Source organism: Anopheles cruzii, chromosome 3 (assembly GCF_943734635.1).
Source record: "Anopheles cruzii chromosome 3, idAnoCruzAS_RS32_06, whole genome shotgun sequence".
NCBI lineage: Eukaryota > Metazoa > Arthropoda > Insecta > Diptera > Culicidae > Anopheles > Anopheles cruzii.
In genome coordinates, this window is record NC_069145.1 from 64,738,734 (window position 1) to 64,764,163 (window position 25,430).

General features: G+C 50.8%; 1 protein-coding gene across 1 annotated transcript in view; it reads right to left on the reverse strand.

Moving 5' to 3' along the window:
- LOC128270790 (probable nuclear hormone receptor HR38) overlaps positions 1 to 23,366 on the reverse strand; it is a 100,086-nt gene extending 76,720 nt beyond the window's left edge. The window contains exon 1 of the mRNA XM_053008209.1: positions 22,907 to 23,366. Coding sequence (XP_052864169.1) covers positions 22,907 to 23,366 — 460 coding nt within the window. The remainder of the gene's footprint in view (positions 1 to 22,906) is intronic.
- Positions 23,367 to 25,430: the final 2,064 nt, after the last annotated feature.

The following is a 25,430-nucleotide window of genomic DNA, read 5'->3' on the forward strand; positions in this document are numbered from 1 at the left end:
TGGAATCATCAGCAGACACTTTAGCTAGCAATGATATTACGGTTCGATTCATCCTTTCAACCTGCCCATTTCCTCGTGGTACACCTGTAGTCGAGACAACATGCTCGATATTATTTTCTCGAATATACTCTGCAAACAGATTGGCTGTAAATGCCGCTCCTCGATCTGTTATAATCCTAGCTGGGTTCCCAAATATTGCAGACCACATCTTCAATTGCCGCAATGTCTCTTCGCAGTTCGTAGTTTTAGTTGGGTAAAGCCACGTAAATTTAGAAAACCCATCAATCATCGTTAAGATGTACTTATACTGTTTGGACGTTGCGTCCATCGGGCCAATGTGATCGAAGTGTAACGTGTTCAATGGCCTGTCGCCTTTGTCAATACACTGCAGAAATCCTTCCTTCCGCCCTAGTTTTTTACTAAACATGATGCAACGCACGCAATTATTCACTATTTCAGTGACCTTTCTTTCTAAATGCGGGATCCAGTACTTCTGCCTAATGTAATGGATCGTTTTCTTATTTGCAAAGTGTCCTTCGTTATGTGCGTCGTAAATAATTTGTCTCTCCATTTTTCTAGGGACTACAACTACGTCCTGACCTTCTACGTGCTTATATAATAAATCACCTTTCATCTTGTAACCTTCATAGGGCCTAGTTTTAAGTATTTCTACTATAGCCTTTACCTGTTCGTCATCTCGCTGGTTTTTAATCAAAACCCCCGTTATCCCTGACATTATCGTTCCAACAAAGTTAGGGTATCGGCTTAGACAATCTACATGTTTCATTCTTGCACCCACTCGATGCTCTGTCTCAAATTCAAAATCTTGTAAGTATAATACCCAAGGTACCACTTCCTTAGGCACGTCCGCCTTCTTAAGGGTTTGTTTGAAAGCGCTACAGTCGGTTACTAGCTTAAATCGCACTCCTAACAAATAATGTCGGAACTTCCTGATTGCCAAATAAACCGCTTTCGCCTCCAATATGTAGCTGTGCAGCCGCTCTTCCGCTTCCGTCGTTTTCTTACTCCAATAGAACACTGGGTGCAGCTTCCCCTCTGCCCATTGTAGTAAGGTGGCTCCAAATCCGTCTTTCGAAGCGTCAGTGTGCACTTCCGTCTGCGCGTCCCTGTTGTACATCTTCAGAACTGGTTCGCGCACCAGCATCAATTGTTCGAACGCGTCGATCTCGTTTGGTCCAATGATGAATTCACATGTTGCCAACCGCGATGGCGATTGCCGGAATGGTACCATCTTCTCATCCGGTATAATTTCTAATGTTACCGGGCATTCCTCAAGCGTCTTATGATTTTCATTGAATTCATCAATGATTTCTCGAATCTCTGATTCCCGCTGTGGCGGTACATTCAGTTCACTCTCGTCGTTCACCATCATTATTGGCGTTATTTGTTCTTCTTCCTCGTCTTTGGGGTTAGCAATCTTCTTGTTGATCTGAATGCCGTCTTCTGTAAACCGCACTTCTACTTTTTGTAGCGAATCCATACCCAATATAGCGTCGTGACTCATGCTATTCGTTGGGACCACGTAAAATGGCATTTGTGGAACTACCTCGTCTTCTATTGTTATGTTCAGTTCCAGCCTCCCGTAAGGTTTGGTTACTCTTGCACCAAAGCCGCTGAACACCCTTTCTGTCGTTGTCAACGCTGGCGACCCGATCTTGTGATACACGCTTTTGCTTAGTAAATTGTGTCCGCTGCCGGTGTCAAACAATGTACGACACATCACCCCACTTATTTCAACACTGATGATCGGCGTTTTCCATACTGTATTTACTTGCTCCGTGCGTGTATCGTCGCGTTTATCACACTGTTTCGCTATGTGGCCAAACTTGTTGCACTTGAAGCATTTCACGCCATTTTGTTTCTGGGGGCATTCCCCTGCGAGGTGACCCTGCTCCCCGCAACCGAAACATTGCTTTGTTGTGTTTCCACGTACTCCAGAGCCTTTGTTTCGCTGCCCGCTCTGAGTTTGGTCTTTGTGCTCGTCTTTTGCTTTGTCTGTGCGCTCGACTTTCACGTTCTCTTCTTTTGCCCGTTCGTAGGATCGCAATTTCTGTTTAAGTTCGCTAACAGTTTTTGCTTCATATAGCGTTGCGCGGTGAAATTCACTTCGCGTAATTCCATCTATGATATAGCCGCAAACACTTTGTTCGTCTAGACTAATTTGCTTGGCTATTCTCTGCATCTCGTAAACGTAGTCGAGGGTAGACTCGGCTGGTTTCTTCCGTCTATTAACCAGCATTCGGTGCACGTCGCTAGCCCTCAACCTTGGGGCAAACTCTTCAATCAGCGCCATCTTTAATTTCATGTAGCTGGTTGTGTTTGTTTCAGCGAACATGAATCGTCTTGCCGTCTCTATCAGCTTTTTTCTGCACATGAACAATTTTTGTTCCTCGTTCCAGTTGGCCGCTTTCGCAATTGATTCAAATTGCGTGAGCCAAACTCTCACATCTTGCCCGTCAGTGGCTCCGAAGGATTCTATGCTGTCCTCTACGTCTCTAAATGTGTAGGGACGTCGTTCCATCTTGCTGCTTGATCGCTTCAGCGGTGTATAATATCGCGATGTACTTCCTTCCGCGGGGCTATCTTCGTCGTCTTCGTCGTCGTCTTTATCGTCGTTATTACCCACGATGCCTCTGGAAGTACCCTCGTTCGCACTATCTACTACGCCGCCTTCGCCGTCTTCGTCGTTTCCGGGAACATCGCTGTTCACTCCCGGCTGCATATGCTGGATGATCCGCTGGGCAAGCGTCTTTTTATCGCCGTCTGTCGACAAACCTAACCCCTCACACTTGCGAATCAATCCCATCTTCGTCATATTTTCACAGAGTTCTTTTACTTCTTCCATGATGAGTCGGTTTTCTTCTTTGAAACGCACTTCTATCCCGGCTTCTGACACCAAATGTAATGCAGATCTGCTCTCTTAGACGTTTCTCTCGCGACTGGCTCTTTCGCGTTTCGCCAGTTCCGTGTTGCCAGTTGAACAAGCGCCCCATCCCGCCGCCGGGTTGCCAGTCCAACTTTACATAAATTCATAACTACCATCGAATGTTGTACTTTTTGAGAGCCACATAATTAAAATGCAAACATTACAACCAATGTTCAGTGTTTCAGTATCCAAATCTAATGAATTTGGAGTACAAAATTTTAAAACGAGAAAGGTGTAAGGTAGAAAGCAAATAAAACAGTCTTTCCGGTAGACCATAAAATAACACTCTTCAATGGGGAAAATGTCTAAGAACGTCCTTAGTACTCACACACCACCAAGGATTGTTGCAGTTGTTGCTTGCGCAAGACACTTACCTACAAAGCAGAGAGAAGAAAGTAAAAGAATTAGTTAAACATGTTACAAATACTATCAATGTAAGGACTTGTGAACTGTGACAAAGTATTCAAACGGAGAACAAAAATTAACTTCGACAAGCGCACATCAAACAATGTCTATCGTGCAAACAACGATCAAATTGAAACCACCTGCAACATAAACGTAACACGTCCAGGGCACCCCCAGATACCGGCGGCCGCCTGCGGCACGGCGGTCATTAAGTGCGCGAATCGAATCCACGTGAAGAGCCCTGGGTTGTCACGGTTATCGGTGTCACGATTCGATTGCGAGTCATATACTTCCACACGGCACGACACGGGACTGGCCGCCCGCACGGCTTTTGGGGCAACATCTCGGGCGCATCTTCCCACCCCCCATCCCACCCTCACGCAACACTTTCGTGAACCCCCGCGGAACGGTGGAATGCAATCGAAGTCGTGACAACGGAGCGTCACTTTCGCTCGATCATCTTCCCATTTGCGTCGTTGTTTGCCGGGGCTCGGATCGGACCCATTAGTTGGGAAGCCTCGGTCAGGCCGTGGGCCGTCAAGTGCGTACAGGCTCTCCCCGACAGTAGTTCGGCGTTGGCAACAAAGTCTGCCGTCCTGTTGCACGGAGCAACGGTCGCTAAATGTCACTTGCGCGAGCAATCAAACGGTAGATCCCCAAAGTTTTACGCCTCGTTTACGCCGCAAGCGATGAGTGGCCCCGCCGGCCCCTCGCCCAGCTTCATTTACGGGGCCATTCAACCGTCGCCAAAGAAGAGTGACGTCTTTTATGTTTAAATAAATTACCGATCCGATCGATACTCAATCTTCTATTAACGGCTTCCCGGTGGTGTGACGTGTGGAAAATGGTGCCCTAAATAATAATCACATTAACTGCAGTTCCCTTTCGAGCATGCCAGGGGCCCACGGCAAGGTTGCCACCGGTGGGCCGCCGGTCCTTTATTCGCTCGTCATTATGTCGTTCGCACCTCGCAACTAATGCGATCTCGTTTACGACGCCCGCCGACGACACCGACCCGGACTGACGTCATCAATCTCATTCATAACCTGATAACCGATCGATTTTCCGGCCCACTCGTGGCCGAAACGCGTACGCACACACGCACGCAGGAGGGAAAAATACCACCCCACGAACACACCTACAGCAGGGAGCGCTTGGCAGCAACAGCAACCACTAAAACAATCAATCTTCGCCGCGCCGTGTGTGTTGATAAGGATTTTGCTTTCCCACGAGTGGGACGTATTTTCTCTCCCGTCGCTGCTTCCAGTTTCACCTGCCCCCACACAAACACAGGGCGATGATGATGGCATGAAACAGCCGGCATGCCGGCCGGAGTTTGCGCATAATTTTCCGACCTCCACCAAAAACAAAACAAAAACGTTTCGATGACGACAGAGAGTCGCGAGAGCAGGACAACCGTACCATCCAACGACGGTACGGTTCCCCTCCCGAATTGCCACCCGGTTTTTCCCCCCGGGAATGCAGAGTTTTCCCACCGTGCCGCAAGCGTTACGCGTGTTCCTTCGCGGCTATTTTACCTCCGATTTGTTTGCACGCAAAAAAGGACACCCCACGGTAATTGACTCATTAGCCCTCTTAGCGGCCCAACCTGACCGAGCGTCACCCTTTTTGTGTGTGGCGCTACACATAAAAAGTCTGCAACCCCCGTCAGAAACCGCAGCAAATTGGTGTTTTGGAGTTTCGAAAATGTAGCGATCGGAAAAAGCGGGCTTGCGATGGGCCACGGGACCGTTTAATAACTTAACTCGGAGCGCACACATTAAGTGGGGTGACCAAAGGCACTCACGAGCCACAACGAGGCTGCGCGGCTTGACATTGCAACATTACTTATGCTTTCGGTTGCACAGCAGCACCGCCGCCACCGCACCGTCCCGGGGGCGGCTAGACCGTGCCGCCTGCCGGTCGATTGGGGAAACCAATCAGCCCCGAAAAGGAAACTTCTTTCGTGGCCGGGCGAGAGGAGGCGACTCCGTGCGCCGCTGAGCTGGGCTTTGGGGGGCCACATTGATTTATGAAGTAATAAGAAACCGCGCGCGCACGTGTGTGTGTGTGGTGCGCACCTCAAAGTAACAAAAAAAAACCGGGAGAAGACACATAACATCACGCCGGAGCACAGCACGCGGAGCCGGAGCATCATCAGTGCGCGTAATCACTGCGCGTTACTTATGTTGTCCGCTCGCCATCGCGCGCTGTTGAAAGCCGTTGTTTCGGGCCGCGGTGTCCCGACGTCGGGCCCGATTTTCGTGCCCTGGTGCCGCCGTTGAGAGGGTGTTTCAGCAGCCTTTATGCTGTCGCGGAGGCGCGGGTTAATGCTGTTGTTTGCTCCCCGCGACCACAACAGCCCACCCCACGAAGGGTGACAATTTGGCGCGCGAGTTTCTGTTTTCTGGTTCGCGCGAGCATCACTTGCCTGTCGCGAGGCTCGGGATGATTTATTGGCGCACATGCACCGGAGATACAAGATACCGACTGCACCTCACAGACAGAGTGTGAGAGAGAGTGAGAGTGATTTTTTCTCACTCCCGGTGAGTCGCATAAATTATGAGGTAAATAATTCGACTGCTTGCTCTCGGCGGCGGCCCAAAATAAAGCGCTTAGCGCTTTATTACTCTCTTCGCTAATTTACACACCGTGCACCGGGTCCTTTCGTACGCTGGCGGTCCTGCCTGGCGCTATTTGTTTTACCCGACCCCCGGCGCATAATGTTGCCCAGGCCCCGCGGGGCGTGAATAAAGCTAGGCCATTGAAAATCTCATTTCCATAAATCGGCTCGGCGTGCAGCGATGCGCTCCACAGGTGTGTGTGTGTGCGCGGGCGCACACCTTCGTAATCCGCCCGTAGATTAAGACATTTTATGTGACAGCCCCACTAAGCCCTTACGACAGCCCTCCCCTTGCTTGGTTATGCTGTGGCGAAGTGCGGCATAATTTCTTTTTTTAAGCCCCCGTTGGCGTTACGTGAGAGCGTAGCATTGGCCCGACGGAGATGCAACGATCGAGTCCTGGACTGGATCGGCCGTTCCGGCCGTGCACTCGAAATCCGGTCTCACTCCGCGGGCGCCCCAAAGGGTCAAACTAATTTCCGCGGCTCTCAGATGGGAGAGTTTTTCGCGAGCCACGCCGAGCATAGCTCCGCCTGCACCGCTGCACGGTTATGTTGGCAAGCAAGCCGAAGAGCCTAATGGCCATCGTTGCGCAGGACATTACACTCTGTAAGGGTTAACCGTTACTGGACTGGGTGATTGATTGTTTGTTGAAATGCATGCCAAAATCTATTATAGACCTGAAGTTACTTCGTGAAGTTAGTTTTTATGTTTACATCTCAGCATAGTATATGTTAAGTTGCAAGACAATACCACAATTAGTTCAACAAGTTGTACCTTTGCAGTCGAAAACACGACCACATGAAGTATCTGTTTCGAGTATCTGTTCCAATTCAATGACTACTAGTTTAATTTCTATTTACACAGTGCACCGTTCCCGATCGCCTAATCAGAGCCTACTTATTCATTGAAAGATTGAACAAAAAATTTTAATGAAGGGTTGAATGTGTCAAGACACGGCTCAACCGCCTCAATACATCATCTCAACAAAAACAAATAATTTATGCTTGAAAATCGTAAACAGGACAATCGAACCCCGCACCGGACTTATTGGGAATCGAAAACGGTTAGTGAATGTGATCATAAAACCAATTGTGTTGAAAGCCCTACCGGAAAAGGACTTTTCGGAATGTTTCGACGAAGAAGAACTTTTATTGCGATCACATAGATTTGAAAGAAAAAAATAATAATGTTAAGTTTTAACCAAACCTCCGTCATTTTCCGACCAAAGTATTAAATATGGAAGGTCACCCGTAGTTTATAAATGAAACTTGCTCGACGGAAACAGGAGATAAAATAAAATTCACTTCCTTCATGTTCTCCAGCACCTTAAGCTAGAATAAACCGTAGGCTCAAACAACCTGATGAGGGTAACATCACGTATGTGTGGGTCGATCGGGCGTCCAGAGCCCGATGAAAGACCGGAAATGGCCCACCGGTGCACAAACGGAACCGCATTTCACCTTTCCAATTACGCGCTCCATCGCGTGCCACCACCTACACACGTGTGGCCAGGCGTTCGTGAATGGAGAGCATACAGGATGTTCGCCTCATCTAAACCCCGATTGTTTTTTTTTTCAGGCTCCAATGCCCTTCCTGAGCAAAATCATCACCCTCTATATCACGCACGGATGCCTGTCTACGGAAGCGGAAGTTTGCGACCGAAAGCGGCGAAGCTCACCGCAGAAAGACCACAACTGAGCAGAGGGGTGGCGCGAGAGACCGGGTGGATTCATTGATAAAATGAAACGCCCGTTCACTCGGTGATGCAGCAGCCGAAGAGCAAAAGGATGCTGCGACAACAGCTGAAGGGCTAAAAGAAGCTGGGGCACCAGAGACACCGGGTTTGAATGGCCGCATTCACACGCGACAGAAAGAGCGCACCGTACGCTGTGCGCAGGACACTACCACACATTCAACCGCTCGGCTCAGCACGAAAGGACGAAGGCACTGATTCGGCAGGAGAACGTAACCTTGCGGAAGGCCACGGAGAAAAATCGATGCGAAACGATGATGTCATAGCACGGCCGTAGTCCGCTAGCTTCAGCGGGCTTCCGAAAGGATGCTCCAAGCGAAAGGACAACACGGAACCAAACACAAATCTTTCTTTGGAAACTATTGAAATTTAGGCGCATTTTTCAACGCCTTAAGCTTATCGAACTCTTCGGAACCTACCGTCGGTATCCACGGTGGGCACCTCTAATATTTGTACTATATTATATTGCACTTATCACACACCACGGTTTTGGGCACCAGTGGCACTACAAGATGACTAATATCACGACTCACGACACGATGCGGCTGAAAATTGCCTTTGGAAACTCTAGGACCGACTCGGCCTCTTACTGGGTTCAGGTACGGGCTCCCTTACGGAAGCAGCCTTCACGTTATTCACTTCACGAACTTGTCGAACTACTCAACTAGAATAACCCCGAAAAACTACCGAAGGCTCGCCGGCCAATCACTGACAGGACGCGAACTGATAACACCTGGCACCATTGATAAGATGAGGCAGTCGATGGCGCTGCCCAGACGCTGCGCTTCGCATGGTTCGCTGTGTGATGTCAGAACCGTTACATCACCGACCGGTAACCAGAACCGTACTAAGCTCGACGCCACCGGACGTGGTCGGCTTTATGGATGGCGACCGGCCCCACTGAGAACGACCTTGAAGCCGACGACGACGACGACGATGATGATGGCAGTACCGGAGCGGGACGGAACACGAAAGGACCTCTCGTTCGCACGGGCCACACGAGTGTGGCTTGGTGTGCGTGTGCTCGCCCGACCCGGCGAGCTTTCGGCCGGAGGTCCGTGACGTCACCGATGGAAACAGCAAACGTCCGAACGCACCACCTGTCGGGTCGGGAGTTCGATCACCCACACACATGCGCACATTCCGCCGTCGTCGTCGTCGTCGCAGATGGAAGGAACCGCCGGACCGTAGGCGGGTGTGTGCCGCATATCGCTCGCACTCCGCTTGTCCCCAAACCCCGTTGCCTAGAGTAGCGTTCACTTTCGATCGATTACGTCAAACGTGAAAAGGAAGCCCCCGCGTGCCGCGGAGAGCTGTGTTCGCTCCAATTGGGCACGGATTTATGATCGATTTCCGTAGCGTGGAAACGTTACGTTTGTGGCCCGCGACCGGTGCGGGTCGGGGGAGTGGCAAGAGGGCGCTGAAACAGGCCTTAAGGCGTTATTCTGCCAATTTCCCGATCCGCGGTCCGCGGAAGTGAAGAAAAGTACATAAAAAAGACGCCTATAAAACCGGAACCGGACCAGTTAATTTCATTTTTCCTCCCAATTACATCTGTCATGCGAGGGACATTTCGGGCCCCCAGGGGCCACGCAACGCTCCGTTCCGTGGCTGACACGCTGTACGTCACGAGCGTGAGATGTGTATTTTGGGAAAAGTGGAAACAATTTCGAAAATAATAATTTTTTGGCCTATCACCTACGATGGAGTGGAGCGTCACGAGAGAATCTGGACTGTTACGGGATCGAATCGACACAGCTGTCCTGGTGACGTATACTCTACAATTTCATATGCCGGGTTGCGCCTTGCACAAATTAGGACTTGCTCCGTTTGGCTGGCTTCAGATCGCTGGAAGACACTTTCAATTGTAAAGATATTCGATAATATACTGTTGAAATAACGGTGAAATGAAAATGAACCAAATATTAGATTGATAACGAATCAGTTTCCTACAGCCAACGTGTTCGAATGAAAAACTTTAGCCTACTCGGGTACCGCACGTGCATTTAATTGACATTAGTTGGTTTTATAGTAAATATGCATTAAAAGCTGGACAAAAGACAATTTTGATGTCGAGATTAAGATAATCGCTATTTTGCTCATCAACTAAAACTCATATAAATACTAATAACGAAAGGATTTCCATGTTTAAGGCGACTAATTGTTGAAGAGAACATGCGATCATTGTTATTAATCTCCGTAGACCGAATACTTCTTCTTCAAAACAGCACCTGAGAAGAATTGATGATGTGTTCCATCCAACGTGTTGGTCTAGATTGTTGTAGTTAGTCAATCGGTTTATTTCATGTTGTATTGGTTCAGCTTAACGGATCGTTAACGCAGCGACAGATCGGTCGAGTAAGGCAGCGTTCGGAAAGATTCACTTTAAGTGCCCCGATCTCCCGATCAGTGTTCCGCAATTGCAAATTTGTCAATCGTAAAAATAGCAACCGCACCGATCTTCGAAGCTCCTCCGAAAGACTGTGCTCACTTATGCCGAGCCAAGTCGAACGTGATTTTATTTCACAAAACATTAAACTTAACACACCGTGAAGCGCCGCAAATGGGCAAATGAGCACCGATCGGGACCTCGGATCTTCCCTGCCCCGGGCTGTGACGTCTGCGACTGTCTGTGGCACGTGGTCCGGCACTGATGCGGTTGCATCCTTCACCGGGACCACACACGCAGCCGCCGCGTTATGTTGCGTTATGGTGCGACCCATTTACGGCACCGATCGTACGTGAAATGGATGATGGTAAACCCAAAAGGTGCCGCCGCAGCCGCCGACGCCACAATATCGACAATCGGCGGACGGTGCGGCTCAATTTCGCACTCGATTAATGCTGCAACCGTTTCGGGCAAACGGCACCGAAACCGTAAAAGGGAATTTCATTTTCTCAATCACATGAACCACGCCACTTGGAGGAAAAACGGCTTAAGCTATACCAGAGAGAGAGAGAGCACACCAAACGTTTCCTCGTTGGCGTAGCGAAAATAGTGTAATAAATCCCGGTTATGCGGCCAAACCCACCAAGAAAAAGTGTGTTCGCACGATGTTTTGCGCCACCGCAAACAAGGACGTGGCGAGCGTTTTCCACGGCCAGGCCCCAAGACGGGAATCGATTTTCCACCCCGCGAGGCCCCAGCCCCATTAGCCACTGGCGAGAGGGCAAGGTCAAGTAGTTTCTCAGCAACATGCCATCGACGGCGTCATAAGGAAAAGGGTCGCGATAGGAACTGCGTGAAGGATCGATAAAGGCGAGCAGCGCTCGTTTGTTTCAATTATGTTAATTGCTCAAGGCCAGACTTTTGCCGGCGCAATGAAGCAATTATGAGCAAATGGTTCGCATAATAGTGGGAAATTCGTACACAAATTTAACACAATGCTCCAAACTGCTTTTGAATAGATTTCTTTGTTTCTGCTGCACTGAGACAATAAACTTTTGCAAGCCGTTTGGAAGATATAATAAAATTCTCTAAATTTTTTTTATTCTCTTTTTTATGTATAAAATAGACAGTCCTTCGCTTATTTAAAACGTTTGAAGCATCATTAATAAAATCGTTACTGGAATAAATATTTTTTCTGTAACTTGTAGTAAACTTCTTCTAATTGGAAAATTTGAACACTCAAACACTGTTTTGGTTCGCGTAATAACATCATTTGTTGCCTTAATTTTCAAAATGTCAAATGGTAAACTATTTTTCCATAATACGAAAAATATTATATTTTTGCCATAAATATTTGGGCATACTTCTTTCGCACATTCGTTTGGCGCGAATACGAAATGGTTGTGGCATTCAGTCTCGTCAAGCACCGTCATAAAGTTTCCAACATTTCAGATTTGTTTTTTCCCCATCTAGGGCCGCAATTAACACTGCATACGTCAACAGACTGCGGTGCAGCATAAATGCGTGTGCGGTTTGCAGAAACGAACCAACACGACTTCCGACAGCACTAACTTCGCTTTTCGCAGCCATCACCACCACCACAATCACATACAATGTTGCTATTTCCGTGCCGCGCCACCGGAAACCCTCGCTCTTCCGAACCGTACCCGGAGGCCCGTCTCCCGGCGGTCTATTTATTGCAATCCATTTTTACTTCCCACCCGGGACCGACCGGGACCGTGACCGTGAAACGAACTGCATCCGCCAAACAATGTCCTTCGTGAGTGTGCGCGCGAGTGTGTGTGTACGTGTGTCCGTCGTTTGCCCACCCGTTGGATCGCGTGCCGTCCGCCGTATGACGTCACGGGCGGAGCCAAACAAAAGGCGCATGCCTCCTGGATATGCAAATAGGAGTGCATTGGTGCAAACACGAAAGGGCCCTCGCGGCAGACGGCCATTTTCCAGGTCGTGCCCCTCGACGCGGCGCGCTGATGACGTAGCTGTTGACGAGCTGCGCGTCTCAGGTGGGCCCACTAGCGTTGCTACTATTTTTAATGCTATCACCCGCACCCCGTTTATGTTGAGCAAACCTTTTGGGGGGCGTTTGTGGGGCTCGGTAATGACCACTCTCGACATCCATCACGGTGGCGTACGTGCGTCACACATGGGGCGCTGCGAAGGACACCTTTGCTCGCCTTTTATTACTATTGTGCTGCCGTGAGAGCATTTAATGCTCCTTGTTCTCGTGTTGTTTGATTTATGTTGGACTGGCGGAAAAAATAGAAAATCCTATTTTCACCACACACAGGCGCACGCTAACAATGTGTTAAAAATAATGGTGCGACCACCCCGCAGGCCCTCGCCCTTGGCTCGAGGAGAAATGGTGTGCGGAAAAATTGGGAAGAAACTTTGCAAATCGCGCATAGCCCTTCGCGCGGTACGGTGCGTCATCGTGAAGATGCACACACACGGCACGGCACACTGGCACGACGTCGACGACGACGGCAACGGCATATGACGGTTGCTGCCGGAAGTGTGACGATCCGCCTCGGTTGGGCCGAGAATTAAATTAGTTTAATTAATCTAATGGGAAGATCCTCGGTGCAACACCTCGTTGCGTGTCTTCGCGCGGTAGACGATAAGCGCGACACCCGGCACCACTCATATTCAATCATACGTTCCGCTCCTCCGCTGCTTGTCGACTGCCCCGTAACCTCGGCAGGAATCTCGAACCCACCGGGGGGGTTTGTCACATTCCAGGACACGTCGGTGTCTGGCGCGGGTCTAGCCAGGCCCAGGTCTAGTCGACTGGCCGGGTCGTTTCGTTTCGCGCCATTTAGATCAATTTGTAAATGATCATCGCGGTTCGCGGACTCGCAGCAGACACGCGAATAAACTGGGCTGCCTGGGCCCAAAAGAATCCGACCACCAGACGGGAAAAGGTCCTTCGCTTCGGTTGCGTACCTGCGTTCGACAATCCTTCCGTTTTGTGGCCAGCGTGTGAAGGAAGTCCTCGACGCGACCCGGTGGGTGATCGCATAACGCTTCACCGGGCCAGGCCGGGCCAGGGTGCTATGCTGCGTTATGCTGCGACAACCCCACACGGCGGGGATTGGAGGGTAAGATTTATTTACGACTAACGCCTGTCGGCCTGCCGGTCCCGGGGACCCAGACGTCAGCCCTTCCCCCGGTTTGTCTAGCCTCCTTCATCCCGTCTGCTTTTCGCCCCGATTCACGGATACGCAATTTAATTCATACCGAGCATTCATCAACGAACCACGGATGGAACACGGAACCCGGGGTGCGATCGTTGGCTGGACTGGCCGAAACCAGAACCACACTCGCACGCTAACGATCCGTCCGGGTCCTGGTACGCGACGGACGAAATGACGAAACGGTCTGCTGATTGGCACGTTCGTGGCCGTGGCGCGGTCGCCACTCTAAGTGGTTCTGGATTCTTGCACCTCAAGGTGTCTGCAACCGTGCGGGGCCGACCCAGGCCGGGGCTTGTCAATGGAATAGTTTTGCAACCGTTTCCGAGGCTAAAGCTTAAATTATGTTCGCAGCAGTTGTCGGCGGCCGGGACCATGCGCCTCCATTGCGAGGAGCACGCGCCGGGCGCATCGAACAACTAAATTCGCAAGTAAACGCCCAGGTATATGGTATTCGGAATATTTTTCCTAATTCGCAAAAATTACGCTAAGCGAAATCGTTGGTATAGAATTAGATTTACATCATTCATTGATATATTTGACCAATAGACAATTCAATAGAGTCTAGATAGATAGACTACAGATGTAAAGGACAGTTAAAAATAACATCATTTTGCTATGAAGAAATTCAGATGGGCGATTTAGAAACCATTTTAATATGAAAACTTAAAGTGGAGACCTCTGTTTGAACGAAGTTCTGAGCTACTTATGGTATTTTGAATGTGGAAATGTGATCTCCTTATCTCCAGGACCTCATTCGTCAAACCTACAGGCCATCGAAACGAAGATTATTTCAACAAATGAATAGATTTGACGAAATAAGAGGATGAAAAATTATTTTTTGTCTATCAAAAATGAGTCATAATATTCCGTTGAATTATGTGAGTTCGTCTCTGTTACTCCGATGCTCATCAACCTCACCAAGTTCTCGATTCACTGTGTAATATGAACATGCAATTTAATATACGCCACACTGTTTAAAGTGAATGTCGGAAGAAACGGCAAACTTTGTGCCAATTTAAATCACCGATATCAATTTGTATCCTACGCGTGGCTCATTAACCTTTAGTGTTGCCATTGAACCGCACCGCCGCTTTTCAATCGACCAAAATTTGCAGCTGCAGCAACTAATCTTTCAATTAATTGCATTCGAAAAAAGAACCGTAACAAAGCATAAGCTCGTGGTGGTGCACTCTTGCTGTGGCCGGATTTCTGGCGCGACCTTGGCGCAATCTTCGCCGACAGCCGAAATGTCAGTGACACGGTAGTCCGCAACATGTTGTTTCGGGGCGAAACATGTTTCGGGGTTTATTATTTACGCTCGTCATAACTGGAATGCACTTCTTGCAGCGCGCGGAACCAAACAATCATGTTGCGATTGCGAGTCTCCTATCGCTTCGCTTGTTGCCAACGAGACACGCGCCGCTCGCGGATCTAATCCCAAAAAGGGTGCGCGGTTAATTTTATCTCCCGTTCGCGTAATTAATCAAACGATTATCGCGGGGCGACTTTTTTGTAGCCTCGTGCAACAGAATGGAAGCGGCCGTGTGCTCCCGGGGATCGACATCTAATCGGAATTTCGAACAGGACAGGACGGGCGAGGTTTCCAGGGCCGGCCGACTGATTGGCTCCGGGTGACTGTTGGTTTTTCGGCACCGTAATCCGGTCGCCGTTTTGCATCGTTGCTTCCTATTTAGATCGCTCGGTTTTATGTTTTCTTCTCCTTTCCATTCGGCAACGGCGGCGACGACGACGGCCATGCAATGCCAAGCTCAGCCCCGGGTGCACCAAATGAGCTGTCTGAGACGTGATTAAAAATAATAAGCCGTACTTTTCCATGCTCGACAACCGCCGAACCACCTGTCAAGCGGCCCCCGGGTTCCACAGGGGGGAGGCACGTGTGCTGTGGCCACGGTCGGTTTCGGTTGCCGTCTCCGATCGCGCTACCGCATAGCTACCGGCGGTGATCCCGACGGTGTGCGGACCAAGGACCCAGAAATCGAACCCATTTTGGCGAAAGTGCTAATGAGCCGTGCATCGGCTGGCTGCGAGTGGCCGCGAATACATTCTATTCACATTTTATCATCATTATGAGAGCACCGAGACCGAGCATCATCTTGGCGTACCTTGGCTGCCTTCGCTCGGCCGCCGTCGCCAAGATGCGTATCAGCGGCTCGGGCTGCGGGCGTGTCATAATCGGGATGAGCCATATTTTGCGCCACAGTCGAACACACCAGAGTGGCAATTAATGGACGAAACGCCGCACGATTGCCGCATTGCATTTCGGGTCCTGCGTACGGCGTGCGCGACTTCGGGATGCTTTGTGATACAAACTAACGGAGCGCCACTCGGAGAGTCTGGGGCTGGGTGCTGCGATAATCATTTCGATCATAAGCCCGGCACACGCACAGCACAGCAGTGCATTATCGCACCGCACAGCAAGGTGTTGGCCAAGAAACTCGCGCACAATTAGCCACATTCACAAAACTCGGACTCGCGGCCGTGCGAACGAAAGTGCGAAAATTTGCACGTCCCAACCATCCGGAACCGGGGTCCGCCGTCGGTACGTACGACAAAGGCGGAATGTTTCGGGCCGCGGCGTTGAGTAAAATGTGAGATTCACCAAAACCTGGCGGCGGCGACCGCGACCAAGGAGGGATTGTGACGGGACGACGGTTAATGTGCATCACAAAACGTGACGTTTGTGTTTACGGGCGAGGTCTTGCGCGAGATAAAATGTAATGCGCGCACGCCACGCCAAACGGTGCGTAGCGGGGACTGAGCCGCGCGCCGGCTAAGCGAGCTGTCATGTCCGCGGAGACAGCGGACAACGCCCAACGATGAGGCGCAGGAATGTGGCGAGCAACTCTTTTATATCCTTTCGGGCGCTACAAGAAAGCCCCGGTCTCGGGAGGCAAAAGAGACCCATGACCCCTATGAGTGGTCGGAAAATTTGGCTAAGCCGGAGCCGGACTGGGTCGTAATATTTCATACTATTTCTTAACACTATCGATTAAACTTATTTCATTTCGATTTATGGTTTCAAGATTTTAAGTTGGGAAATTAGAGGACGCTCATCAACCATTTTAAGCTACATCTCAACATATAGAAATATGAGTGAATAAAATCATACAAACGATCCTTTGACAACGTGAGCCAAACCCAAAATTCGTTAACTTGAGGAACCATCTTAAGCATGAGTCACAGCACTATTCAAAATTAATATAAAATGAGTTTTAGTTAGAACTTTGACTACTTAAACCATAGAAGGTTAATCCGCCATCCCGAAAAAAACCCCGAAGAATGTAATTCGCCATCGTTTCGCTGAAGAAACATTCCTGCCAGTGGTTGATTTACGGAAACACGTTCCAAGTACACTTTCATCGCACGGCCAACAGGTGGTGTGGTTTGTTTCCTTTTTCCCACCTAATCCCCGACCAGACACCAGGGCGTGTGAAAAGTGGCGAATTTGCTGGCACCAATCGTGTGGCCACCGCCGTCGTACGTCGATCGCTCGATTGCATCGATTGGAGCCGACCCGGGCCGGTCGGGGAATCATCATCGGGTGTGACAAATCGGGCCGCATGATCAATCACAGACTAAATTACCCGACTGCCGATGTCTGGCCGCGGGCCACCAGGATCTGGCGCTGGGCCCTACTGGCTGGGAAAGGCAGCCGGCGATTGGCCACTTATGGTTGCGTCCCTCCTGTTTTTTTTCTCGCACGTTGGCGATCGTGGAACTATTTCGGGGGCCAGGCGCGAGATTCGAAAATACGGACGAAAATTATAAATTTAGACCCTCTTCTGTAGGGGTTGGCGAATTTTTGGAATCCCGGCAAGGTGTGTGTTCGGAAGCAGGCGCTTGGGAAAACAAGTCCCGTGAATGTGTGACATTCGATACGCGAGAAGCGAACTGAAAAGATGCCCGTCGATTAAATCACTTAAATTGGGTTGATTGGACGAAATACTTGCCATCTAATTTGTTGTATTAATTTCATTTTTTTGTTAATAACCCTTTGCGAGGATATCCAAACAGTTTCACGCAGCCAACCAAGCAGCCATGTGACAGCGGCGCGAAAACTCATGCACCGGACACGGTAGATAAAATGCGCAAAACAACGAAACAAGCGACAAACGGCGAATGCTTACAACGTGCAGAAGCGCAAGAGTACACCGGCGCAACATAAAGCGAAACATGAAATAAAACAAGAGATAAAAGCCTCAAACAACCAAACACAAACACCACAGAAACACACCAAGCACGCCAGAGAGAGAGAAAGAGCGGCACGTACGCGAGCGAGCATAACAAATAAAACGCAACACCTCGCAGCATAAAGGACCGGCCAGGAGGCCGGGGAGGCGCGAGCGCTATGCTGCGAAGAGCGAAGATTTATGATACTTTGATATAAATAAGTGGGCATTTGTTGTTTGTTTGTTGCGCCTGCACGCAACGGGCGAGCGCCTCGAATTGTCTCGATCGCGCAATTGCACCGTGCGCCTCAAGTGCATCGGCGGTCGCACTGCACCAGTGCAAGTAAGAGAGAGAGAGAGAGAGAGCGCGCAGAAAGCGGAAAGCCAGAAGCCGTCGCAGGGGCGGAAGAAATCGCGTGCAGCAGCCGTGAAGTGGCCGATGGCGGCGGAGGCGACGGCGGCGGTGCTGCACCCACGGTGCATCCAGTGGCAGTGGCAGGGTACAAGGTCTCCCGGCTTTTCGCGCACAGCCTTTGGCGTGCGTGCGTGCGTGCGTGCGTGCGCTCGTGTTAGGCGGTGCAAGTGAAATGCTATATCGCACGGTTCACGCAACATGCAACGTGCCGCGATTCGCGTAATAATAGAAAATCATTTTAATCCCGAACCCGAACCGCGCCATCCGAAAAACTCCACCGAAAAACTATCAAACGCTGCCGGCTACCGCGTGCCGTCTGCTGGCAGGTCATTGCACCGCCCGTCCTGGCCCTTGTTCGCCTCCTTGTTTGGGCTGGGAATACCGTAAGGGAGGCGTAATATTGGGCGTTCGAAGTGCAACACTTTCGCCACCGCAGAGCTACACAGAGCTCGGGGTTGCAGCTGCCACGGTTCAATTTAAGTGTTGGTCCTGTCGCTGCATGGCGTTGGGATTTATTGAAAAGCGAGACACGGGAACACTACTTTCTTGGGTCTAACTTAAATGCTGGGAATGTGATCGTTGGACGCGGCAAAAACACAAATCGATCGTTCGAAGGAGCGTTTTCAAAAAAATATTGATTGTTCTATGCAAAAAGAAGCCTGGCTAACAAGCAATTAAACTAATTACCAAAAGCCGAAAAACAATTTTATATGAGACATCAATTTGACTCTTATTTGCTTAAGTATCCTGTTTCTGTTGGGCATAGATAGATCGTGTTCGCAGCACCAATTAATCGGATGCGTTACAAAATACGTCAGTTGGAATCCTGACAGAAAATAAACTTGAATGTAAAATTGTACTCGTAACTCGACTGAAGTTCGGTTCTTGACGTTGTGTCTTAAGTAATATTGACTTCCGGCTGATCAAATTTTCTCCCGCACGATCCTCAAACAGTGGCCTCTTTTGTTCTAACCGCCGATCTACCCCACGGAATAAAAGATGTTTATTAGAAGAAAATTAAAGAGGACTTTCCTACCACTGGAGATTTAAATTTGAATCCACGGATACACGAGCCGTAATATTTGCCTAGAGTTAATGTTATATTATGGAAAATTTCTGATATATTCAAGTGTACCGCTATATTCGATGATGATGATGATAATGATCATGGTGGGTGACTGAAGCACTACACGAACGGCGTGTAATGGGAGTTACGTACCGCTTTAAGGACATCCAAGCAACCGTAATTGAAAGAAAAAAAATCTTTAAGATACGAAGCAACGCTCGCACCGGGCAGAGCTAATTGAATAATAAGAATTGAATGAGACAAAAATGCGAATAAGGATTTAACATAAAGCCTTCCTTCCTAACGCATCAAGTCCGATGCATTGTGGAACTTTTCCTAAATTAATCGTTCTAATTTCAGGTTTCATTTTATGAACAGTTTTTCGTTCGAATTTTAGTTCCTTTCCTTAGTTCCTTTCCTTAGTTCCTTCTCTCCGTTCAAACAATAGCCACTACAATCATCTGTAGGTACGGCAAGGCAAGAATTGTGCAAACAACAAAAATTTAAGCAGATTTTAAACAGCCTTCCACTACATTCCTTCCCGTTCAAGTGTTCAAGTTCTTCAAATCTCCAATTCTTCTGCTTCATTTCATACGCCCTTCTCCTGCGAACGGTGGTCCCACCTGTCAACAAAATAATGGCGCCCCGAAAAGGCTCTCCTTCGCCCCTGTCCCGGCGGGGCGCCATTCGATGGTGCGCATCCTTCAATCTTGCATTCTCCGTCCGTCGCGCTGAAGCATCTCAATCTTCGGCAGCGGCCACCGATCCGAATACGGATAAATAATTGCGTGTCAGTCGCGAGTGATCATATCCCGACCTGCCCGACCCAAAACTGCGGCCCTCCGGCTTATAAGGCCATTAGCGCGCCAATCAAGCGCCAGCGCCACCGGGCGCACCGGGAGCATCGTCGGAGATTCGAAAGGCCACCACGAGCATCAAGTGGCGCCAGCTATCGGGCAAGCAGCCGTCCCGGGGTGCATGTTAACACGGGTGCGTTGATTGTTTCGATGACATTAATGGCAATAATTAGTGGCACCACCGCCCGAACGAGGCGGATTTGCATCGACCGTCCTGTGCCCGTGGTCGTGGCGGCCGTCAGGACGACGACGGCGCTGACGAGAACCTCCAAAGCGCATCTTCTGGGCCAGCAGGTTTGCAGCTTTGCACATCAATTACTGGCCCGCGCAAAACGGGGATCATCGAACGGTCGATGGGTGCGTTATGTGGCGCCAGACCGATAGCGCCAGACACTACCGAGGTGGCGCTTAAATTCTACATCGGACGGATGGGCGGGGGCCAGCATAAAAAATGGAGTGTAACACGCGACCGACCCAGTCAAGCGCGATCGTGGATCGGGAGGAACGATCGTCGGCGCAACGGGGAAAAAACAAGAATTAGAAGCGTGCCCTATACGCCCGGCAGGCGAATGCGCGCAGATCGAAGGCAAAAGAGCACGTGATGTATGGGTCTTCCAAATTAAATTGCCCAAGAACGGCCCCTAGGCGGTGGTGGCCACGGCTCTGGTGATCCTCGGAGGCAGCCCGCGGGACCCGAGGTCCCAGAACTCAGAACGCTCGGACCATAACTGGCGCACGTCCTGGCGGCCGCACATCATAGATCACTCGACGCAGGCTTACGCTTGATGTTCTGGCCCCCGGCAGTGGCGGCGGCGGCGATGGCGTTGGGCCATCGGAGGTTTGATATTTTGGCGACTTTTTTTTTTTTTTTGCTCGAAGTCTCGGCCACCCTGCGGCGTGCTCTTCAGGAATGATTTAAAACGATATCGAAAGAGCAAATAGCTTAATAATACCCCTGCTGACAGTGTTGATCGTTGTTCGGCCGCCAGGATGGGTGGATCAACCGCCGCGCCGATCGCGTGCCTCAAGTCACGCCAGAAGCCGTTCGCGTGTGTGTCTGAGAGGGGGGGGCGATGCATTTTTCTTCAGTCGTCCGTCAGTCAGTCCGTCCGTCCGTCAGCCCGCGAGACGGATCAGCGTGATGCTCCATTCTTGGCGGCTCTTGGCGGCTCGGCCTGAGGCGGACGGGGGGGTCTCGGGAAAAATGTCACACCGTGTTGGCCGGAGGACTGGCGCTCGTTCTGATTGTGCCACCCTCCGAACGGGTCCTCGCAGCGGCACATCATTACGCCGCCGGTTGCAATGGATAAGGTTGCACTTTCGATTGTGCTATTTTTCGCTGACCGCGTGATATTTGGACAACCGGCAACCCACCGGTTGGCGATCCGTGTGGCGTGTTGTATTTATTGTCCACATGGAGGCCCCCCCCGCCCCCCGTTTGGGGTGCGGCTCGGGAGTATAGGAATTTAATTAATAATTTCGCTAAGGTTAGTGGCGCACTGGCGCGCGATGGCGTTGCGTAAGGTGTGATCTTTGAAGGTACCGATTTAGGACCCGTTTGGCTCCGTTTTTCTTTTTAATTATTATCCTATTTCTGTTTATCAGCTCCAAAACCACCGCTCGGGACAGCGGCCAAGAGAGAGAGAGAGCGCGAGAGAGCGAGATGGGGCGATCGGAGCAGTGATCGGACGGTCGGTTGTGGGGAACTTATTTTTAAGCCAACTCTCTTGAGTGGTATGCCACGTTATATGCTCGATTGATGCTGCCGGGGCCAACGGTGGAGAGGACCAACTAATTGGCATCGCGAGCCACATACTTTTGGTATGCATTCCCCGAGCCCCCAGCCCTGCGTTCCCTGGTGGCGCTTGCCTCCCTGAGGAGGAGTGTGATCGACTTCCGGGATGCGATTTGGAGTTGGGCCCACAAAAGTCGGGGCGCTCGTTACGATCGTTCCTGTCACGGCCCAGGATCGGCGAAAGAAAAACACCAGAAACCAACACACACACACAGAGGCGCTCCGTGACATGGAAGGATACTACCTGTGGCGTGGCGCAGTTGGCGTTCCCGGATCAAATTAGGCGATGACATGGCCAAAAATCACCACCCACCAGCGTCCCCGTACACTGCCGCGATCGTTTTGGGACCCGGGAAAACTTCCCGGCGCCCGGCTGATGGAGATTTCCACTTCGCGTTCGCTCGCGTAATTAATTGCCCGGTGCCCGCCGGCCGGCCGTTCTACAAATTGGACATGAACGTTTGGGGGCCCGTGACAGTTATGCTCGGGGTGGCGGTTTGGCGATGCGATGATGATCGGTTGGCCCTGGGCCGACGCCATCCCGCGAGCGCCGTAGATCACGTCAAACATGGTTTTGCACCGTGATTGACAAGGTGGAAGTTTGGCCGCTGAAATACGTTTCCCCATCCTGGGTGGGTGGGTGGTTAAAACGCCCCCCTCTTCAAGAACCCGGGAACCCGGTCATGTTTATACGAGCGATGGTAATGGATTTTTAATTAATTTTGTTGTCGCGTCTTAAGAACTTCAAATGTTTACTACTGATTGTAATTAATTTATAATTTTTACAGACGTTACTGAGTACTTTCTAGTTCTCCGACAAGGACATCTTTAAACATCCTAATTCAGATACGTTTCCTGCAGAGACCGCAACGAGGTGGGCCAAACCTGATTTTTCTTTGTTCGGTATCACAACTGCCAGGCGGTTTTGGCCTGCCAGAGGATGAAATCCCTCCACCGCTCGCGATTGAAACGGGACCAAAAAACAATCCTAGCCAACCACCAAGCCATGATAACGAATAAAATATTGAGCAAACCAGGATAACGTAAACATGTTTGAAGCCCAAAATGGGGAAGAATTGGGAGACGCGAATGCCCTCTCGAATAGAATATATCTTTTCCCATGAACAAAATAGTAAAAAATTAAGCACAAAAATAGTAAATTAAAAAATAAAAGAAAGCGTAAATAAAATTAAGGCATAAACACAAAATAAGCACAAAAAATAAGGCAACTAAAAATAAAATACATACACTTTTTCTCGTCATAAAAGTCAAACTCCTCGCCGAGCGACTCATTGTTGTTGTTCAGATCGCCATTGTAGCCGTCGCCACCGTGACCGCGCTCACCAAAGTACGGGGCGCCCCCCGGTCCGGCATGTTGGAGATTTTGGTGCTCGTGGTGGTGGTGGTGGTGGCCGTCACGACGCCGTTCGGCGGGCAGCGGATTTACGTTCGCGGGGCCGGAAATCGGACCGAAACGGGCGTAATGACAGGGCGGCAGCGGCGGCCCATCGCCATCGGCGACCACGAGCGACGCACGGAAAAGGCTGGCCGGCGGAGAGGACGACGTGGACGAGCCCGAGGATGAGGACGAGGACGAGGAAGAGAGGCCGGGCAGGTGGTGCGCGGAGGGTGGCAGGGCGGGCGATGGCGACGATGGCGGCAGTGGTTCCTGTTTCACGACGATCAGCGAAGCCAACCGAGTTCGCATGTCCTTCAACCGCGGTGTGGCCACCGGCCACCAGCCAACCGGGAAACCGGGGGTGAGCTGAGGTGGGCTGGCGGAATGGAAGCGGAAACTATTCTAGGACGCACAACACACACATACACGAAACGGCACCAATGTCCGATGTTGGATCAGATGGACCGTACAGTACGGAGCAAGGATCTCAGTTTAAGGATCGCGACGTGGTCATCAACCGGTTGAATCGAGAGGGTCCACCCGAAGGGTTATGCGGTCGTGGTACATTATGGGTCCAGTAACTCCCGGGACTGACCTAACGAATGCAGTCCGTCGTCGGTACGGTGCTGGACATGCTTCACCACACTACACACCACGAATCAGGATCCAGCGTTCAAAAGTGCGGCGGTAGCTGAAAGCTGAGCTGAGAGGGCACCAGATATTGTTTCGTTTCGCTTAATTGTGACACACGCAACAAACAAAAAAAAGGTTAACAGGCGATAGTGGGCCACAGTTGGGCGCAACAGCACACACTGCAAGGATATATTGTTACACACACACAGTAAGCTAGACACACATAGAAGCATGGGGATGAATGGGATCGAATGAGGATCGGGGCCGAATGGCACAAGAAGTCACAGGATCAGCGGCAAGTGCAGTGCATCGAGTGAATGGCGGCGTGGCGTGACATTGTACGATAGTTGCGTTCCACTAGCCAGCTAACTGGGGCAAGCAGGGGCAAGGGGTAAACGGAATCCACAATTACACAGAGGTAGTAGCAGGAGAAGATAAATCCCCCCGTATGGCACTGGCATGCAGCGAGAGCGAAGTGTTTGATAAAAAAAAAGAAGAGCTACCGAAGCGACACACGTGGAAGCAGCGCGCGGCACGTGTAGCAAAAGCGCACCCAAGACACACACACACACAGAAACACAGACGGGCCACCGGTCCGGTGGCCTGCGGAACGAACCTGCTGAAGGCTCGGGGACCCTCCTCGGGTGCTGTTCTTGTTCCTTCTCCAGCACGGGAATGTGGCACGGGGCTTGACCACCGCGGCCGGAATCGCAATCGAATTCTGGTCGTTGGGGGTCAATCCGGACGCTGAACGGTGCGCTGCATTCGCTGCGCACAAACACACACACACACACACGCAAACCGACACACGCACACAGAGATTAGAAGGAGCACGGCACAGGAATTAGCCACAACAAACAGGAACCGGCCGCGAGGTACACGCTTCGCACTCGTTCGCTCAAACGTGTCCGGGCTCCTCACAGCTGGCTCACGGTACAGTCCATCGAAAAATTCTCACCAAACGCAAGCTCGGGGGGTAAGTCTTGACGCACGTGGGGGGGCCCCCGATAACCCGATGATAACAGCGGCACAGACGGACACACACACGAGCTGTTTCCGGAGTGGCGCGCGCGCTACGATGGGAGTTCGCCTTCGGATGCTGCGGCACTGACTGCGGCACGGCGAACGGTTCGATCGTCAGTGTCCACCTACGACGAAGACGCCGACTTCGCAGCGAAGCGACCGCCGATCGCGGGCACGTTGCGAGCGTAAAGGATCGCGCGCGGCGAGAGCGAGCGCGCCACGGTGGTGAGAACGTACGAACCGCGCTCACTCGATCGGTGCGAGCGAGACACCCGGCGAGACACCCGAGTACACTATCTTCGCACCCACAGTCCACCCGATCGTCGATGGGCGGGAAAAAGGTTGATTTTCCACCGCTCCGTGCACCGCGAGGATGCTGATCGTCGTCGTCGTCGCCGGCTCTTGTTCACCGTGAGCCACACGCGCTCACCGCTCACTTCCGGCTGTGGGGTCCGAGAACGAAATTCACTTTCGCTTTCGCGCTCACTTCGCCCGGTGTGTGTCCCGGTAACCTGAATCTCACGCACCGGATGACCGGCTCGTCGACCGATCGGCACTGGCCAGGACTCACTCTCACTTTCGTTCTGCCGATCCAGGCGACCAAAAACCGGTTGCGCTGCCGGTTTGTTCCAATTCTTTCTGTCACTTCACCGAGGTGGTTCGTCGAGGCACAATTTGATTGGCAGAATAAAGCTTTCGTATCCACGTCCGCTAACG